General features: G+C 48.1%; 1 protein-coding gene across 2 annotated transcripts in view; it reads right to left on the reverse strand.

The window, feature by feature from the left end:
• PARPBP (PARP1 binding protein) overlaps positions 1-17,681 on the reverse strand; it is a 119,325-nt gene that overhangs the window by 66,852 nt on the left and 34,792 nt on the right. The window contains exons 5-6 of one of the 2 annotated variants that reach the window (XM_065403470.1): positions 8,326-8,433; positions 7,267-7,421 (exon numbers count right to left, since the gene is read on the reverse strand). In XM_065403470.1, coding sequence (XP_065259542.1) covers positions 7,267-7,421; positions 8,326-8,433 — 263 coding nt within the window. The remainder of the gene's footprint in view (positions 1-7,266; positions 7,422-8,325; positions 8,434-17,681) is intronic. The other variant, XM_065403478.1, reaches the window with a different exon arrangement.

The following is a 17,681-nucleotide window of genomic DNA, read 5'->3' on the forward strand; positions in this document are numbered from 1 at the left end:
GGCAAGCCTACCCTGATACGCCCGCCGTCTCTGGGCGTGGACTTGCGGCACCGCTCCAGGTCTCGGAGCAGGTCTCGACGCCGCTCGCAGTCCCGGCACCGATCTCCATCTCGGCGCCGGTCGTACTCGCAGCACAGATCTACCTCCCGGCACCGGTCTTCTTCTCGGCACCGACCCGAGCATCGGTACCGGTCGGAGTCAAGGCGCAGCTCCCGGCACCGGTATGAGCGCCGCTCACATTCGCGAGGCCGCTCCCGGCACTGAGGTTACAGACGGTCTTCGTCATCCAGGTCCAGATCCGGGTCCTGGTACCGACATGGACATCGGCACCGTTCTCAATCCCGGTACCGTTCACCGGCACCGCGCAGAGATCGCTCGCCGTTGGATCGGCACCGCTTGGCACCGTACCAGGACGTTTCTCTGCACCCACGCTCGGCACCGCCCTGGCCCTCGAGATCGGCGTCTCACTCGTCTGAAGGGGCCCCCCGTTCAGCGTACCCTGCTCAGGGTCAAGCTGCAGACGACTTGGGTCATTGACAGGAGGGGGCAGAAAACCTTCGGCAAGACCCTACGCATTGGTCTTTCTGGACCCCTTGGGCGTATCACCAGGCTCAAGGGGCTCCACTAGCGACCTCTCGCTCGGCTCACTCTGAGCCCAGGGTTCCTGAGGCCACCATCTCCCGCCCTCCCCCAGGGGGCATGGAGGCTCTGGCCCCGACGCCCACGCAGGAGCCAGACCCTGGTGCAGGGGATCCTGCACCTCCAAGTCCCGTGGAGCCGGACCCCCACACAGGTCCTTTACCCCCTGAGGCGTCCTCCTCATCTTCCCCAGATGAGGCAGTGGCGGGTACAACACCCGCAGGCCCACCTCCTATAGATCTTCGTGCCCACCAAGACTTGTTACGTAGGGTGGCACGAAATATGGACTTACAGGCCGAGGAGATAGTGGAGGTGCAGGACCCGGTGGTGAGCATCCTTTCATCTGATGCCCCAACCCGGGTGGCGTTGCCCATTATCCGAACAATCCAGGCTAACGCTACGGCCCTATGGCAAACCCCGGCCTCCATCCCTCCCACTGCCAGGGGTGTAGAGAGGAAGTACTTTGTTCCTTCTAGAGACTATGAGTATCTCTACACACATCCCCCACCGTGTTCACTGGTAGTCTCATCAGTGAACGCCAGAGAGCGCCATGGCCAGCAGGCGGCAGCGCCCAAATCAAAGGACGCTAAGCGTTTTGATTTGTTTGGACGCAAGGTTTATTCGGCGGGGGGTCTACAGCTCAGGGCCGCAAACCAACAGGCACTCTTAAGTAGATATAACTATAACTCATGGAATTCCATGGGGAAATTTAAAGAGTTGGTCCCCCAGGACTCGAGGGAGGAGTTCGGGGCCCTGGTGGAGGAGGGCAAAAAGGTGGCCAGAACCTCCCTACAGGCCTCCCTCGACATTGCGGACTCAGCCGCCAGGACACTAGCGTCGGGGATAGCCATGCGACGTGTCTCCTGGCTCCAGGTTTCGGGGTTGCCGCCAGAACTGCAGCAGACCCTGCAGGATCTGCCGTTTGACGGCCAAGGCTTGTTCTCGGACAAGACGGACTCTAGGTTACAGAGCCTCAAGGACTCGAGAACCATGATGCGCTCCCTGGGGATGCATGTCCCGGGACCCCAACGCAGGCCATTTAGGCCCCAGCCACAAAGGTTCTACCCTCCTCCTCCTCGTCCGAGACAGGACTTCCCCAGAAGGCGGGGACGAGGTGGTAGACGGAGGTCGACCGGCCCTCAACCGGGTCAGAATCAGGGCTCGCCTAGGCGGCCTTCAGGCCCTAGGCAAAACTTTTGAAGCTGCGCCCGAGGACAGCGCACCAGCCACTACCCAGGATCCATTTCCTTCCTTTCGGGATCGCCTCTCCCGTTTCCACCGTGCTTGGTCCCTTATAACTTCGGACTGTTGGGTCCTTCGCACGGTGGAGAGGGAATACGCTCTCCAGTTTTCTTCGTTCCCCCCCTCCCAGTCCCTCTTCAGGGACCCTTCTCACGAGCATCTCCTTATACAGGAGGTTTTTGGGCTCCTCTCTATGGGGGCCATAGAGGAGGTTCCCCCAGAGTTAAGGGGCAAGGGGTTTTACTCCCGCTACTTCCTGATCCCCAAAGCAAAAGGAGGTCTGCGACCCATCTTAGACTTACGCGGACTCAACAAATTCATAGTAAAGTTGAAGTTCCGCATGGTCTCCTTGGGGACCATCATCCCTTCCCTGGATCCTGGGGACTGGTACGCCGCCCTCGACATGAAGGACGCTTATTTTCATATAGCGATCTACCCCCCTCACAGGCGCTTCCTTCGTTTTGTAGTGAACAAGGTACACTACCAATTTGCCGTCCTTCCCTTCGGACTGTCGCGGCTCCGAGAGTGTTCACCAAATGTATGGCCGTCGTGGCAGCATACCTTCGTCGACAAAGGATACAGGTGTTCCCGTATCTAGACGACTGGCTGGTCCGCGGCCGTACCAGGGAGCAAGTTCGGGCGCATGTTCACATAATACTACAAACATTCCACGACTTAGGCATTCTACTCAACAAAGAGAAGTCCACTCTGGAGTCAACCCAGAGAATAGTTTATCGGGGCAGTCCTAGACTCCACACTCGCCCGAGCTCTTCTGCCAGACACTCGGTTTCGCACCATCGCGAACATCATCCATCGACTCCAGGCCTTCCCGATTACCACTGTAAGGACGTGTCTCGGTCTGTTGGGTCACATGGCCTCTTGTACTTACGTAACCAGACATGCCAGACTTCGGCTTCGTCAACTTCAGGCCTGGCTGTCGTCGGTGTACCGCCCTTCTCAGGACAGCCTGAACATGGTGGTCACGATTCCGAGCTCGATCTTGACCTCTCTCACCTGGTGGCTGGATCACAAGGCGGTTTGTGCAGGAGTGCCGTTCACGCCCCACAACCCTCCCTGCACCTAGTCACGGATGCCTCCTCTCTAGGTTGGGGGGCTCACCTCGGGGAGCACCATACCCAAGGCCTGTGGACCGCATCCCAACTAGCTCTGCATATCAACGTTCGGGAGCTGATGGCTGTGCGCCTAGCCTGTCAGGCATTTCTCGGTCTCCTACATGGCCGCTGCGTGTTAGTCCTCACAGACAACACCACGGCCATGTTCTACATCAACAAGCAAGGAGGAGCCCGGTCGTCCCCCCTATGCCAAGAGGCCATTCGCCTGTGGGAGTTCTGCATTGCCCACTCGATACATCTCATGGCATCGTTCCTCCCTGGAGTCCAGAACACTCTGGCGGACCGTCTCAGCAGATCCTTCCAGACGCACGAGTGGTCGATTCGCCCGGACATCATCTATTCCGTCTTCCAGAGGTGGGGATTTCCCCAGGTCGACCTGTTCGCATCTCAAGCCAACAGGAAGTGCCACGCGTTCTGCTCCCTACAAGGGCGATCTCCGGGCTCCCTGTCCGACGCCTTCCTTCTAACGTGGAAGGACCAGCTGTTCTACGCTTTCCCTCCATTCCCACTGGTCCACAGGGTACTGCTCAAACTACGCAGAGACTAGGCGCGTATGATTCTAGTCGCTCCAGCTTGGCCAAGACAGCACTGGTACACCACGCTTCTGGAGCTATCGATTCAAACTCCAATCACGCTTCCCTTGTGCCCAGACTTGATCTCCCAGGACCACGGTCGATTGTGTCACCCCGACCTGCAATCGCTCCACCTTACAGCGTGGATGCTCCATGGCTGAATCGGACAGAACTGCAATGCTCACATCCTGTGCAACAGATTCTGCTGGGAAGTAGAAAGCCCTCTACACGGACCACCTACTTAGCCAAGTGGAAGCGGTTCTCCTGTTGGTGCGAACAGCGGGCCACGCCCCCCTTGCAGGCGTCTATTCCCCTAATACTCGAGTATCTCCTGTCCCTGAGACAACAGGGCTTGGCGATATCTTCAGTCAGAGTTCACCTGGCCGCTATATCGGCGTTCCACCCAGGAGAACACGCTTCCTCGGTCTTCTCTAACCCGATGGTTGTCAGATTCCTCAAGGGCTTAGACCGCCTTTACCCGCAGCAACGCCAACCTGTTCCAGCGTGGGATCTTAATCTGGTCCTCTCCAAGCTCACAGGACCCCCGTTTGAGCCGTTGGCTACCTGCTCGCTCCTTTACCTATCTTGGAAGACAGTCTTCCTTGTAGCCATCACGTCAGCAAGGCGTGTTTCTGAACTCAGGGCGCTCACGTCTGAGCCTCCGTATACAGTCTTCCATAAAGACAAGGTGCAGCTTCGCCCCCACCCTGCCTTCCTTCCCAAGGTGGTATCAGCTTTTCATGTGAACCAGGATATATTCCTCCCGGTCTTCCATCCTAAACAGCACGCCACGCGTCAAGACCAGCGTATGCACTCCTTGGACGTGCGCAGGGCCCTTGCTTTCTATATTGAACGTACGAAACCATTTCGAAAGACGACGCAACTTTTCGTTGCAGTAGCCGACCGGATGAAGGGCCTACCGGTTTCCTCCCAACGTCTCTCCTCTTGGATCACGTCCTGCATTCGGGCTTGCTACGACCTGGCCGGTGTCCCGACGCCGCGCCTCACCGCTCACTCCATGAGGGCCCAGGCCTCCTCGACTGCCTTCCTGGCTCAAGTTCCGATCCAGGACATTTGTAGAGCTGCAGTTTGGTCGTCAGTCCACACCTTTGCCGCTCACTATGCGCTTGTACAGCAATCCAGAGACTATGCTGCATTCGGATCAGCGGTTTTGCACACGGCAATGTCTCACTCCAACCCCACCGCCTAGGTAAAGCTTGGTAGTCACCTAATTGGAATCGATATGAGCAAGCACTCGAAGAAGAAAAGACGGTTACTCACCTTTGTAACTGTTGTTCTTCGAGATGCGTTGCTCATATCCATTCCAAACCCGCCCTCCTTCCCCACTGTCGGAGTAGCCGGCAAGAAGGAACTGAGGGGGCGCTGGGTCGGCTGGGGTATATATCCAGCGCCATGAAGGCGCCACTCCAGGGGGCTCCACAGCCGACCCACCGGGTGTTGCTAGGGTAGAAAAATTTCTCCGACAATCGTGCACGCGGCGCGCACACACCTAATTGGAATGGATATGAGCAACACATCTCGAAGAACAACAGTTACAAAGGTGAGTAACCGTCTTTTTCTTCACCCCCTTAGATATTTCTGCCACTCCAACTGCAGCTCCTCAGCCTCAGGTCATTCTTACCCTCTCCCATGATCCTTAGGCTTCCTGTAGTTCCAGTGATTCCTTCCCCTCTGTTCCCCATGAAAGCCACACAGTTCCTGTCTCAAGGTTTTTGTGCAAAGGGATCTGGTCTTCACTGCATCCATAGAAGATGCCAGCTATCTCACCTTGCTGGATACCCATTTCCCTGTCAAACACTCTGCTCCGGCAACTGCTCTCCAAAGTAGCCTGTTCTGGTCCTTAGCAGCCACCCAGCCTCTCCAGAGTACATGGATGCCTAAACCAAAGACTTCTCCATTGGCTCAATCCTTGGTAATCTTCTGGCTCCTTTCCTCTCCCCCAGCCAGGTCCAACATCTGGGTAATTAATAGAATATATCATGTTTGAAATAACCGCACTAACTGGAAGCAGAAGATCAAGTCCCAGCCCAGACTCCCTCAGTGTAGGATGTAAAAGAAGTACCCTGCAATATTGCGTGTGCATGCCTCTCAGATGAGCTGCAGAACATAGGCCCCAATTGGTTATAAAAAGCACCAGTATTCCTCCTCCTACGGCCCCCCTGCAGAGTCTCTCTCTACAGCTGTAGTCTGTCTCTCCTTACAAAGCTGAGCACAAGCTAACAGTTCCATTTGTCTCAGTCAGTAAAAGTGGGGGTGCAGGGTCCATCTGCCCTCCTCAGTGGCAGTTTTCCTTCCATTTTTACTGCTGTGGCCTAGAAAGCCCAGGATCTCTCTGGGTTCAACACAGGGGCAGCTCTATGTATTTTGCCGCCCAAAGCACGGCAGTGAGGCAGCCTTCGGCGGTGTGCCTGCGGGAGGTCCGCCAGTCCTGCGCCTTCAGCGTACCCGCCGCCGAATTGCCGCCAAAGCCGCGGGACCGGCGGACCTCCTGCAGGCATGCCGCCGAAGGCAGCCTTACTGCTGCCCTCACAGTGACGGGCAGGCCGCCCCCCGCGGCTTGCCGCCCCAGGCACGCGCTTGGTGCGCTGGTGCCTGGAGCCGCCCCTGGTTCAACAGAAACATTGTGTTGTCTCTCAGGGCAGGTTTCATCTTTATGTTACTCTGTCCCTTTTATCCAGTGTAAGTGGGAAGAACAGGTTTAAAGTTCTCACTCCAGGTGTTGGGCCACCTTCAGGTTGTTGATTTCCCACAGTAAAAATCTAGGATACCTATACGTATTTTGGGAGAGCACCTAGGATACACTTGTCAAGCATCTTGTTTCCTTTAAGCCCTCCTCACTATTTCTGGGAATCCCATCTGGATCCTTGTTCTTCCTTGCCTCTCTTACTTACCCTTACATGTGGGAGAGCAGACTACACAAATAACACTATTTACTCTCTGTCCAATGGAAAAATCAGCATCTAGCTACAGTGCCTTCAGTCAGTGCTAGAGGTGCACCCAAAGCACCCCACTCCTCCTTCCTCCCTCATCCTCTCCCCCCACCCTCCCATATCCCTTACAGAATAGCACAGAGGGGAACCGCACTGGATGTTTTCTGTGCAGCAGTAGTGGTGACTACAGAAGAGTCCAAAGACACATGCTAAGTAAGGTTTTACAAGTGCTAACAAAAGAGGATTCGCCAAAGAAACACAAAACCAGATAGCTGAACAACTACAATGATAATGACTGCATGGTTATCAAGATATATAGAAACCGTTGTGAGAGCATTTTACATCTTGAGGATACCGCTGGAAACTGGAAACTACAGCTCAGGAAACCAGAAACCACCTGGAACTCAACAACTACTGGAATAAGCAAGAAGTAGGGGTAGCTAGAATCTATGGGACCTAATGAGCACACCAAGGTCTGGAATTAGAAAATTTTAATCCAGAAGACAGTCCGGCTGCCCAGAGTGAAAACAATAGGAACCATGAATAATAAAAGTTTCTAGAGCTACACAATTTAAGCTATAAACATTTACTACTCCGGGGGGGGGGGGGGGGAGGAGAAGAAAGACTATCAACAATCAATAACTAAATTTACAGAATTCAGAAAACAAAACAAAAAACAAGAATACCCCCACACCCAGCAAGGAAAAGAAAAGAGGGAAACTCCATTACCGTGGATCCAGGACTTCGCCAATGATTTCTTCCAGCTTGTCGATAAAATTAACAAAGTCTGAAAGTCCCTTTACATGGGTTCTTAAAGTATCAAATGGTGAAGGTGCATAACCTTTTCCTCCAAGTTCTATCATTCGGATGAAAGATGTTGCCATCTATTATCAGAAAAATATTTAGGTAGGTAGAACTATAGTAGTAAAAGAAGTATATAACTTTAGGAAGAGACAATTATGAATCGTTTTGAAGAAGTAATCCTCTCCCAAGGCAAAAGGCAGCTGGTTGCTAGCATGAACAGTCCTAGTGAAGTCAATGGGGTTACACATTATAGTAAGCATTATGCCTGGTGACAACCATTGGCAAGATCACGACTTAAAATAGTGCAGCATTATATGAGGTCTGCAAACAAAATATAAAATTAGGTCCAAGTAATTAAGCACAGCCTTTTACCAAATTAAACTTCAAAATATCACTGTGCATTATTTTATAGATATATGCACTTGAGTAACTTTTTGCACGCAAGCTGAACTCAACAGTCCTACTCATAGATATAACTAGGATCAGGGACATACTGTGCTTTATGAACATTTTCTAAAGTGAGAGTGACTAAAAGTTAGTCACTGAAGTGGCTTAATTTTCCAGACACCCACAACTTTCCTGCGGGGAGAGGGGAGAAAATGAGAGCTCAGGATGTTCATCACTGCTGAAAATCAAGTCAGTTATATACACTCTACAATCAAGTCAGTTTTATTTACTATATTTATATAGTAAAGTTTTCATATATTTATGTAGTAGATCTATACATATAGTAGATAAAATATTATTAAAAATATAAGACTGCCCCAAGCAGAACACTTACAACTTTACAGCAACTTTCAGAAAAATTAGTTTTCTATTCCTACCTTTTTAGGTAAACAAAACTTTTGACAATCCTATCTGTTTGCAAGGATGCAATAGTAATTGTGTATATAATTTTTAACTTCAGATTATAAAAAGCTCATGACCTCTTAGGACTTGAAAACAGTACAACTGAAATAATTCTAGCAAAGAAAGAAAGCAGACCGGCCAACATTCATATCTTTGCTCTGTTAAAGATTTGCTGTGGATTGCATGCGGTTCATAGGACCTTGCCTCCTCAATGGAAAATATTTTGGCTTCATGTAATTTATCCTAGACAAAGATGCCAAAAAAAGAAGGCTTCTTTATACAGTAGAGAAGTTTCCCCTTTGGCAACTGAGAAAGAGAGGGTAATGAATCCAGTCCAAACACATTTTTTTTTTTTACAACATTAATACAACATTAGGAGCTGAAATAATCCTAGAACTGAGGTTTCACAATTTTTTCCATATTTATTCAACCATAAGATCATGGGAGTTCGGCTGCTTCAGCATAAATAAAGATTACTTTACCCTACAGCAAGAGTGGTTTTTCACTGCATCAGTGTATTCCACTGTAGCTGCTCATGCGCCTCATGTACACAAGATCAAATTCTTTCAAATAGCAGTGTTTGTCAGGGCCACATACACACCCTATGCCTCCTTGTGCTCTGTCAAGGCTGCTTCCCCACTCTGAACTTTAGGGTACAAATGTGGGGGCTTGCATGAAACTTCTACGCTTAACTACCAGCTTAGATCTGGTCCGCTGCCACCACTCCCAAAGTGCTAATTCCCTTCCCTGGGTAGCCTTGAGAGACTCTTCACCAATTCCCTGGTGAATACAGATCCAAACCCCTTGGATCTTAAAACAAGGAGAAATTAACCATCCCCGCTCCTTTCTCCCACCAACTCCTAGTGGATCAAGATCCAACCCCCTTGGATCTAAAAACAAGGAAAAATCAATCAGGTTCTTAAAAAGAAGGCTTTTAATTAAAGAAAAAGGTAAAAAACATCTCTGTAAAATCAGGATGGGAAATAACTTTACAGAGTAATCAAACTTAAAGAGCCCAGAGGACCTCCCTCTTGCCTTAGGTTCAAAGTTAGCAAACAGAGGTAAACACCCTAGTAAAAGGTACATTTACAAGTTGAGAAAACAAAGATAAAACTAACACGCCTTGCCTGGCTGTTTACTTACAAGTTTGAAATATGAGAGACTTGTTCAGAAAGATTTGGAGAGCCTGGATTGATGTCTGGTCCCTCTTAGTCCCAAGAGCGAACTAACACCAAAACAAAGAGCACAAACAAAAGCCTTCCCCCCACCAAGATTTGAAAGTATCTTGTCCCCTTATTGGTCCTTTGGGTCAGGTGTCAGCCAGGTTACCTGAGCTTCTTAACCCTTTACAGGTAAAAGGATTTTGGAGTCTCTGGCCAGGAGGGATTAGTATTGTACACAGGAGGGCTGTTACCCTTTCCTTTAGTTATGACATGCTCCCACACAAGGACATAAAGGGCAGAGCTGCTGCAACCCTCCCTCCGTTTCTTTGCAGTTTGAAGCCCATGGTAGCAGAGGATTCTGAAAAGCAAGGATGGAGGGCAGGTTGTGGGAGCCACACTGACAATAACATCTTAAAGAACCAGTTAGTGTAAGGTACGTAACTTCTCTCCCTGTATGTGTCAGTGTGGCTCCCATTATAAGTGACTGACAAACAGCACTCTCCTTCTGGATAATAGGATGAATAGTATCATCTTCCTCAGTTGAACAGAGATTTTAGTACTACTCTCCTGAATCTAGCATCCGCTCTAGCAACTAAGTCAAGTGCATGTTTGGGGGGGGGGGGGGGGAGAGAAACTGTCAGTGGGTTTGCAGATCTCGGAAATGGAAACATTTCTGAAGCAGGTGAAGGATGTCATTTGAGCCCTGGTGGCATGAGCCTTGATGGTCAGTGGGAGGAGCACACCATCCAATGGGTAACAGGGAGATACAAAGAATATTTAAGTGGATATCAGAATGTAATGAGATGGCCTGGCCCTTGGAATGGCTGTCTACAGACAGAAAAAAAGGGAGACAGTCTGAACAGTTTGTTTCTGTCAATGTACTAAAGGAAGGCTCAGGAAACTTCTAATGTATACAACTTTGCTCCTGAAGAAGAGTGGGTTTCAGGAGGAAGATAGGGAGATTTATTGGTTGATTCAGATGGAATTCCAAGCTGACCATGGGGATGAACTTGGATTGAGGTTTGAGCACCACCATAACCCCATGAAACATTGTGTAGAAGGCCCTGCTGCGAGTACTTGGAGCTCCCTCGTTCTCCTGGATGATGCAATTGCAACTAGGAAGATAGTCTGGAGTAAAATGCACTCTGAAAGGAGCTCAAAGGGTGGTCTTTCGAATCTTGAGAGGACAAAGTTGAGGTCCCAGGAGGAAGTAGGCCATTGAGGAAATCCAGTACCGTCAAGTGAGTGGAGACCAAGCATGACTGTACAGGCAAATGGCAAGCAAAAATGGCTGTGAAGTAGATTTCATCTGCATCAATGAAGTTGAATACAGGTTAAGTGCAACTTTATTAAACCTTGTGCACTGCTCTGTCCATGTGGCTGAGTTGCTTCCAGTCTAAATCTGTGCTCCCTGTTCCCATGGTGTCCCCTCAGTGACAGCCCCTCCAGGGAACATGGGTCCTCTGACTCCAGGTCCACCTCAACTGGCCAAAGCATAGTAAATGAAGGCAGTAGTAGCAGATCTGCAGTACTGAAACCTGAATAGGGTCCAGGCCCCATAGAGCAGCCCAAATAAAGAACTTCTTCCAATTTGATGAATAAGTTCTTCTGATGGACATCTTCCTGCTCTGTATCAGGATATCCTGGACTTATCTAGAGCATTCCATCTATGGCACTTAACCAGACAACATCCAGACTATCAGATGCAGATTCTAGATGAAGTATCTGACTACAGTGCTGCCTCTGCCAGTATGGAGCTACACAAACAATTTTGTCTGTCTCAGTTTTGGAAATCACCCTGAGGACAAAGGAGAGTCAGTAGAAAGGCATAAAGGAAGCTTGGATTCCACTGCAGAAGGAAGGAGTTAGGCAATGATCCCAGGCTCATGATCCCTCTGAAACAAAAATTCTGACAATTGGCATCATCCTGGGTGGCAAATATGTCTACCAAAGGAACCCACCCAGCTACAGAATACTGGGTGTATGATGGATCTCCACAGGAAGAACTTGCGATTGGCCATGGACTACCTGCTCAGGAAGTCTGCCAGGTTGTTGCCAATTCCCGGGAGATGGGACATTGGGGTTATCCCAAGTCAATGGCATCACATGCATAACTTGATAGTCCCCTGACAGAGAAGAAATGAGTATGAACCTCCTGGCTTGTTGATGTAGTGCATCACAGAGTTGTTGGCCATCAGGTTCAGCACTGTGGAATTTTGAAGACCGGATAGTAAGTCCATGCAGGACATTGATATGAAGCTGAAAGTCTTCCAGGGACCAGGTCCCTCACATCTGTAGATGGTCCAGGTTGTCTCCCTCACTTGCTCTTGATGCACTAGTAATTAAAGTTCTTGTTAGGAGGTGGGGGGTAGACCTACACACCTCCATGTCCATTTTTGGGTTCCTTCTACCATCTCTGTTATGCAATGCCATGAGGTGGAACCACAACATTCTTTTTTATTTGGGTGTTTTGCTGGGAAAGAGAGTCAGAGTGACCACAGGGGAAGTCTGGCAAGCAGTGCAACATACATGCATGCTAACATAGGGCATAGCAGCCCCAGACACGTTCATACTGTCATTGTTGACTTGGTTTTTATTGCAAGTAATAGCAGTTGCATTGAGAGGAATCTATCATTGGGAAGGTATGCTCCCGCAGACCTGGAATTGATCTAGGCTTCTATGAACACTATCACCTGTGATGGAATAGACTATTTTTTTTGTCGTTCACCAGGAGACTCAGCTGAGAGAATAGGGAGAGAGCGTAGTTCAGGCTCACAGCCATCCCCTCCTGAGATATGCCTGTGATCAGCCAATTGTTGAGGTAATCACAGACATGGCTACCCCTCCTTCTGAAATGAGCCACTACTATTGCTAGGCACTTAATGAAGATTTTTGATGCCATGGAAAGTCTGAATGGCAGTATCTTGTTTTGGTAATGATTGAGTCCCACTGTCAATCTTAGGTACTTCTTGTGGGCTGGATGGATGGCTATGTAGAAGTATGCATCCTGCAAGTCAAGAGGAGACCAAATATTACCATCCTGAAACTCAGGCATCATATGTATTTGTTCAGTCTAAGGTCTAGTATAGGATTAAGACGCCTTTCTTCTGATATTTTTTCTTCTTCCTGAAGGAGAAGAAACCCTCTTCCCCAGTACTCTGTAGGTACTTTATGGCTCCTAGATAAAGCAGTAAGACCACTTCTTGTTGTAATATTTTCTCATGAGAGGGATCCTGAAGGACAGGGCAGGAAATTTGGTAAGAATAATGCCTGGAAATGGACAGGATAGCCTCTAGTGCCAATTTGTCAGCTGTGAAGGCTGCCTAGGCGTGGTGAAGAAGGGGCAAGGTGGTTCCCAAAGATAGGTGAAAGCTCCAGATTGACTCTCAACACTCCCATCAAATCTGCTGCTTCTGAGAGCGAGTCAGGTTAGCCGAGGAGATGGAAAACAGTCACCCCCTGGAGTACCTGGGCTCTCTGTTGGTGCTCTGATTGACAACCACAGAAATAGAACTGTCTCCTCTGCTGGGGCTTATAGATTCATAGATTCTAGGACTGGAAGGGACCTCGAGAGGTCATCGAGTCCAGTCCCCTGCCCGCATGGCAGGACCAAATACTGTCTAGACCATCCCTGATAGACATTTATCTAACCTACTCTTAAATATCTCCAGAGATGGAGATTCCACAACCTCCCTAGGCAATTTATTCCAGTGTTTAACCACCCTGACAGTTAGGAACTTTTTCCTAATGTCCAACCTAGACCTCCCTTGCTGCAGTTTAAGCCCATTGCTTCTTGTTTTATCCTTAGAGGCTAAGGTGAACAAGTTTTCTCCCTCCTCCTTATGACACCCTTTTAGATACCTGAAAACTGCTATCATGTCCCCTCTCAGTCTTCTCTTTTCCAAACTAAACAAACCCAATTCTTTCAGCCTTCCTTCATAGGTCATGTTCTCAAGACCTTTAATCATTCTTGTTGCTCTTCTCTGGACCCTTTCCAATTTCTCCACATCTTTCTTGAAATGCGGGGCCCAGAACTGGACGCAATACTCCAGCTGAGGCCTAACCAGAGCAGAGTAGAGTGGAAGAATGACTTCTCGTGTCTTGCTCACAACACACCTGTTAATACATCCCAGAATCATGTTTGCTTTTTTTGCAACAGCATCACACTGTTGACTCATATTTAGCTTGTGGTCCACTATAACCCCTAGATCCCTTTCTGCCGTACTCCTTCCTAGACAGTCTCTTCCCATTCTGTATGTGTGAAACTGATTTTTTCTTCCTAAGTGGAGCACTTTGCATTTGTCTTTGTTAAACTTCATCCTGTTTAAGTCAGACCATTTCTCCAATTTGTCCAGATCATTTTGAATTATGACCCTGTCCTCCAAAGCAGTTGCAATCCCTCCCAGTTTGGTATCATCCGCAAACTTAATAAGCGTACTTTCTATGCCAATATCTAAGTCGTTAATGAAGATATTGAACAGAGACGGTCCCAAAACAGACCCCTGCAGAACCCCACTCATTATGCCTTTCCAGCAGGATTGGGAACCATTAATAACAACTCTCTGAGTACGGTTATCCAGCCAGTTATGCACCCACCTTATAGTAGCCCCATCTAAATTGTATTTGCCTAGTTTATCGATAAGAATATCATGCAAGACCGTATCAAATGCCTTACTAAAGTCTAGGTATACCACATCCACAGCTTCTCCCTTCTCCACAAGACTCGTTATCCTATCGAAGAAAGCTATCAGATTGGTTTGACATGATTTGTTCTTTACAAATCCATGCTGGCTGTTCCCTATCACCTTACCACCTTCCAAGTGTTTGCAGATGATTTCCTTAATTACTTGCTCCATTATCTTCCCTAGCACAGAAGTTAAACTAACTGGTCTGTAGTTTCCTGGGTTGTTTTTATTCCCCTTTTTATAGATGGGCACTATATTTGCCCTTTTCCAGTCTTCTGGAATCTCTCCCGTCTCCCATGATTTTCCAAAGATAATAGCTAGAGGCTCAGATACCTCCTCTATTAGCTCCTTGAGTACTCTAGGATGCATTTCATCAGGCCCTGGTGACTTGCAGGCATCTAACTTTTCTAAGTGATTTTTAACTTGTTCTTTTTTTATTTTATCTGCTAAACCTACCCCCTTCCCATTAGCATTCACTATGTTAGGCATTCCTTCGGACTTCTCGGTGAAGACCGAAACAAAGAAGTCATTAAGCATCTCTGCCATTTCCAAGTTTCCTGTTACTGTTTCTCCCTCTTCACTAAGCAGTGGGCCTACCCTGTCTTTGGTCTTCCTCTTGCTTCTAATGTATTGATAAAAAGTCTTCTTGTTTCCCTTTATTCCCGTAGCTAGTTTGAGCTCATTTTGTGCCTTTGCCTTTCTAATCTTGCCCCTGCATTCCTGTGTTGTTTGCCCATATTCATCCTTTGTAATCTGTCCTAGTTTCCATTTTTTATATGACTCCTTTTTATTTTTTAGATCATGCAAGATCTCGTGGTTAAGCCAAGGTGGTCTTTTGCCACATTTTCTATCCTTCCTAACCAGCGGAATAGCTTGCTTTTGGGCCCTTAATAGTGTCCCTTTGAAAAACTGCCAACTCTCCTCAGTTGTTTTTCCCCTCAGTCTTGATTCCCATGGGACCTTACCTATCAGCTCTCTGAGCTTACCAAAATCTGCCTTCCTGAAATCCATTGTCTCTATTTTGCTGTTCTCCCTTCTACCCTTCCTTAGAATTGCAAACTCTATGATTTCATGATCACTTTCACCCAAGCTGCCTTCTACTTTCAAATTCTCAACGAGTTCCTCCCTATTTGTTAAAATCAAGTCTAGAACAGCTTCCCCCGTAGTAGCTTTTTCAACCTTCTGAAATAAAAAGTTGTCTGCAATGCAGTCCAAGAATTTGTTGGATAGTCTGTGCCCTGCTGTGTTATTTTCCCAACATATATCCGGATAGTTGAAGTCCCCCATCACCACCAAATCTTGGGCTTTGGATGATTTTGTTAGTTGTTTAAAAAAAGCCTCATCCACCTCTTCCACCTGGTTAGGTGGCCTGTAGTAGACTCCTAGCATGACATCACCCTTGTTTTCTACCCCTTTTAGCCTAACCCAGAGACTCTCAACACTTCCATCTCCTATGTCCACCTCTACCTCAGTCCAAGTGTGTACATTTTTAATATATAAGGCAACACCTCCTCCCTTTTCCCCCTGTCTATCCTTCCTGAGCAAGCTGTATCCATCCACACCAACATTCCAATCATGTGTATTATCCCACCAAGTTTCAGTGATGCCAACAATGTCATAGTTGTATTTATTTATTAGCACTTCCAGTTCTTCCTGCTTATTACCCATACTTCTTGCATTTGTACTTATACTTTTAAGGTTCCCTATAGGGGGCCAGCACGTAAATCCCAAAGGACAATAGCATTGCCTTGAAAGGGAGTGGAGTACTTAGTTTGTTTTCTGGTTGAAGAGCTCCATCCCCTCAAAGGGCAGGTCTTCTAAAGTGGCCTGCACCTGACAATATGCCAGACACCTGGAGCCATGAGGCCCATCTCATAGTGACTGCCCAGCTATCAACCCTATAGCCATATCAGTTGTGTCCATGGACACCCATAGCTACATTCTGATGACCATCTGGTCCCACTTAATGATTTCCTTTAATTCATCCCTGTTTCTCTTGGATTTTGGATGAGAAGGGAGTGAACTTCGCCCAAGAGAGAAAACAGTACTTTGGCAAATAGGGGCTAGTCATTTATCAAACAGAGTTAGAGTGAGACTGATCAACATGTCTTGCATCCAGAGAGGTCCAATTTTTTTGGATCTGTATCCTTTGGTATGCCTTTTATGGACTCGGATTTTTCTTGTACTTCCAGAACAACTAGAGACTCTGGGTTTGGATGTGCATAAAAGTGTTCAAAGCCTTTGAGGGGTACCCAATATCTCTTTTCCATTCTCTTCAAAGTGGGAGGAAGAGTTGACAGGGTTTGTCACAGTCCTCTGACCAGTTCCAGGATCCCTTCATTAACAGGGAGAACAATTCTGACTGGCATCGTGACACTCAAAATACCAAAGTTTGAGATGCTTCTTTAGTATAAATGAAGACTCAACATCCACAACGTGGGTCAAGAAGTCCTGAAAATCTTTAAAGTCAATCACTGGCACTGGAGCTGGTGTCAGTGCCTATTCTGGCAATGATGAAGACTCTGTGAGTGGAGACAGGGATTGTTGTGATCCCTCTGTCACGTCTTGCTCTTGGGGACCATGTCCAGTTCTAGTGTGGGAGGCCTGACTAATGATGCAACCAGAGAATGGGATTTCCCCCTCTTTCTGTAAACATGGGGGGCGGGGAAGGAATCTATTCCTGAACGCATGAGAGGGCAGGCTCCAGTAAAGGCAATATGGCCAAGGTATCATGTCATATGGGTACTGGCCTGACTAGGGCTAGCCCAGTGCCACTCATCTGGGGCAGTGCTCTTAATAAGGACTCACACATGTCGTCCTTAGGGTCACACTCTAAAGGAAGAGGAGAAAAATCTCTGGTCAACACCAGCAAGAATGAATACACCAACAATGGCATGGAAGGCCATATCTTCTCTTTGTACAGCAGTGCCATAGGTAGATAGGGCACTGGGGCTGATAGTCTCTTTCCATTGCAGGGAATAACTCTGGAGATTATTCAGATCCCTCCAGAGTATTTCTCAGATCTTTGCTGGATTCCATCAAAGATAGAAAGGTCAGCATCAGAGATCTCATTCCCTCTGCCATTCCTGATCTGGTTGAGGACTCATATGCTCTGTCCTTTGAGGAATCATGTTTTCTTTCCTCCTTATGGGACTTCCCTTAACATTTGCATCTATGTTTGAGCTCCATTCAGCTCCATGAATGAGCCTCATCTTTATGTATAGGCACAGGTACTGGATTTCCTGCCTGGGGTAGGCACCAAGGCTGTCCATTTTTGGTGCCGAGGTTTTCAGTGCCAAGGACCTGGCCAGTGTTGAAGGGGTCGGCATCAAAGTCACCAGTGCTGGCTCTGCTGGTGCTTTCTTCAGATTCTTTCTAGTGCTCGATCTCTATGTACAATATATGATCGAGGAAGTGCTGGCAGATACTGGTTTATCTGGCCTTGCTCTGGTAGTGACCATCTCCTGTGGTTCCAAAATAATGCATATGGACTGCTCCAATAGATGTAACTTGAGCGGAGTGAAAAGGACTTGTACGTAAAGCACCTGTCCAGGCTGTAGATAGCCTAGTCTAGGCAAAAGAGGCATCGATTGTCCATGCTTGATAGGGATCAGTCTCACAGGATGGGCAAGGTTTAAACCTT

This window comes from Emys orbicularis, chromosome 1 (genome assembly GCF_028017835.1).
Source record: "Emys orbicularis isolate rEmyOrb1 chromosome 1, rEmyOrb1.hap1, whole genome shotgun sequence".
NCBI lineage: Eukaryota > Metazoa > Chordata > Testudines > Emydidae > Emys > Emys orbicularis.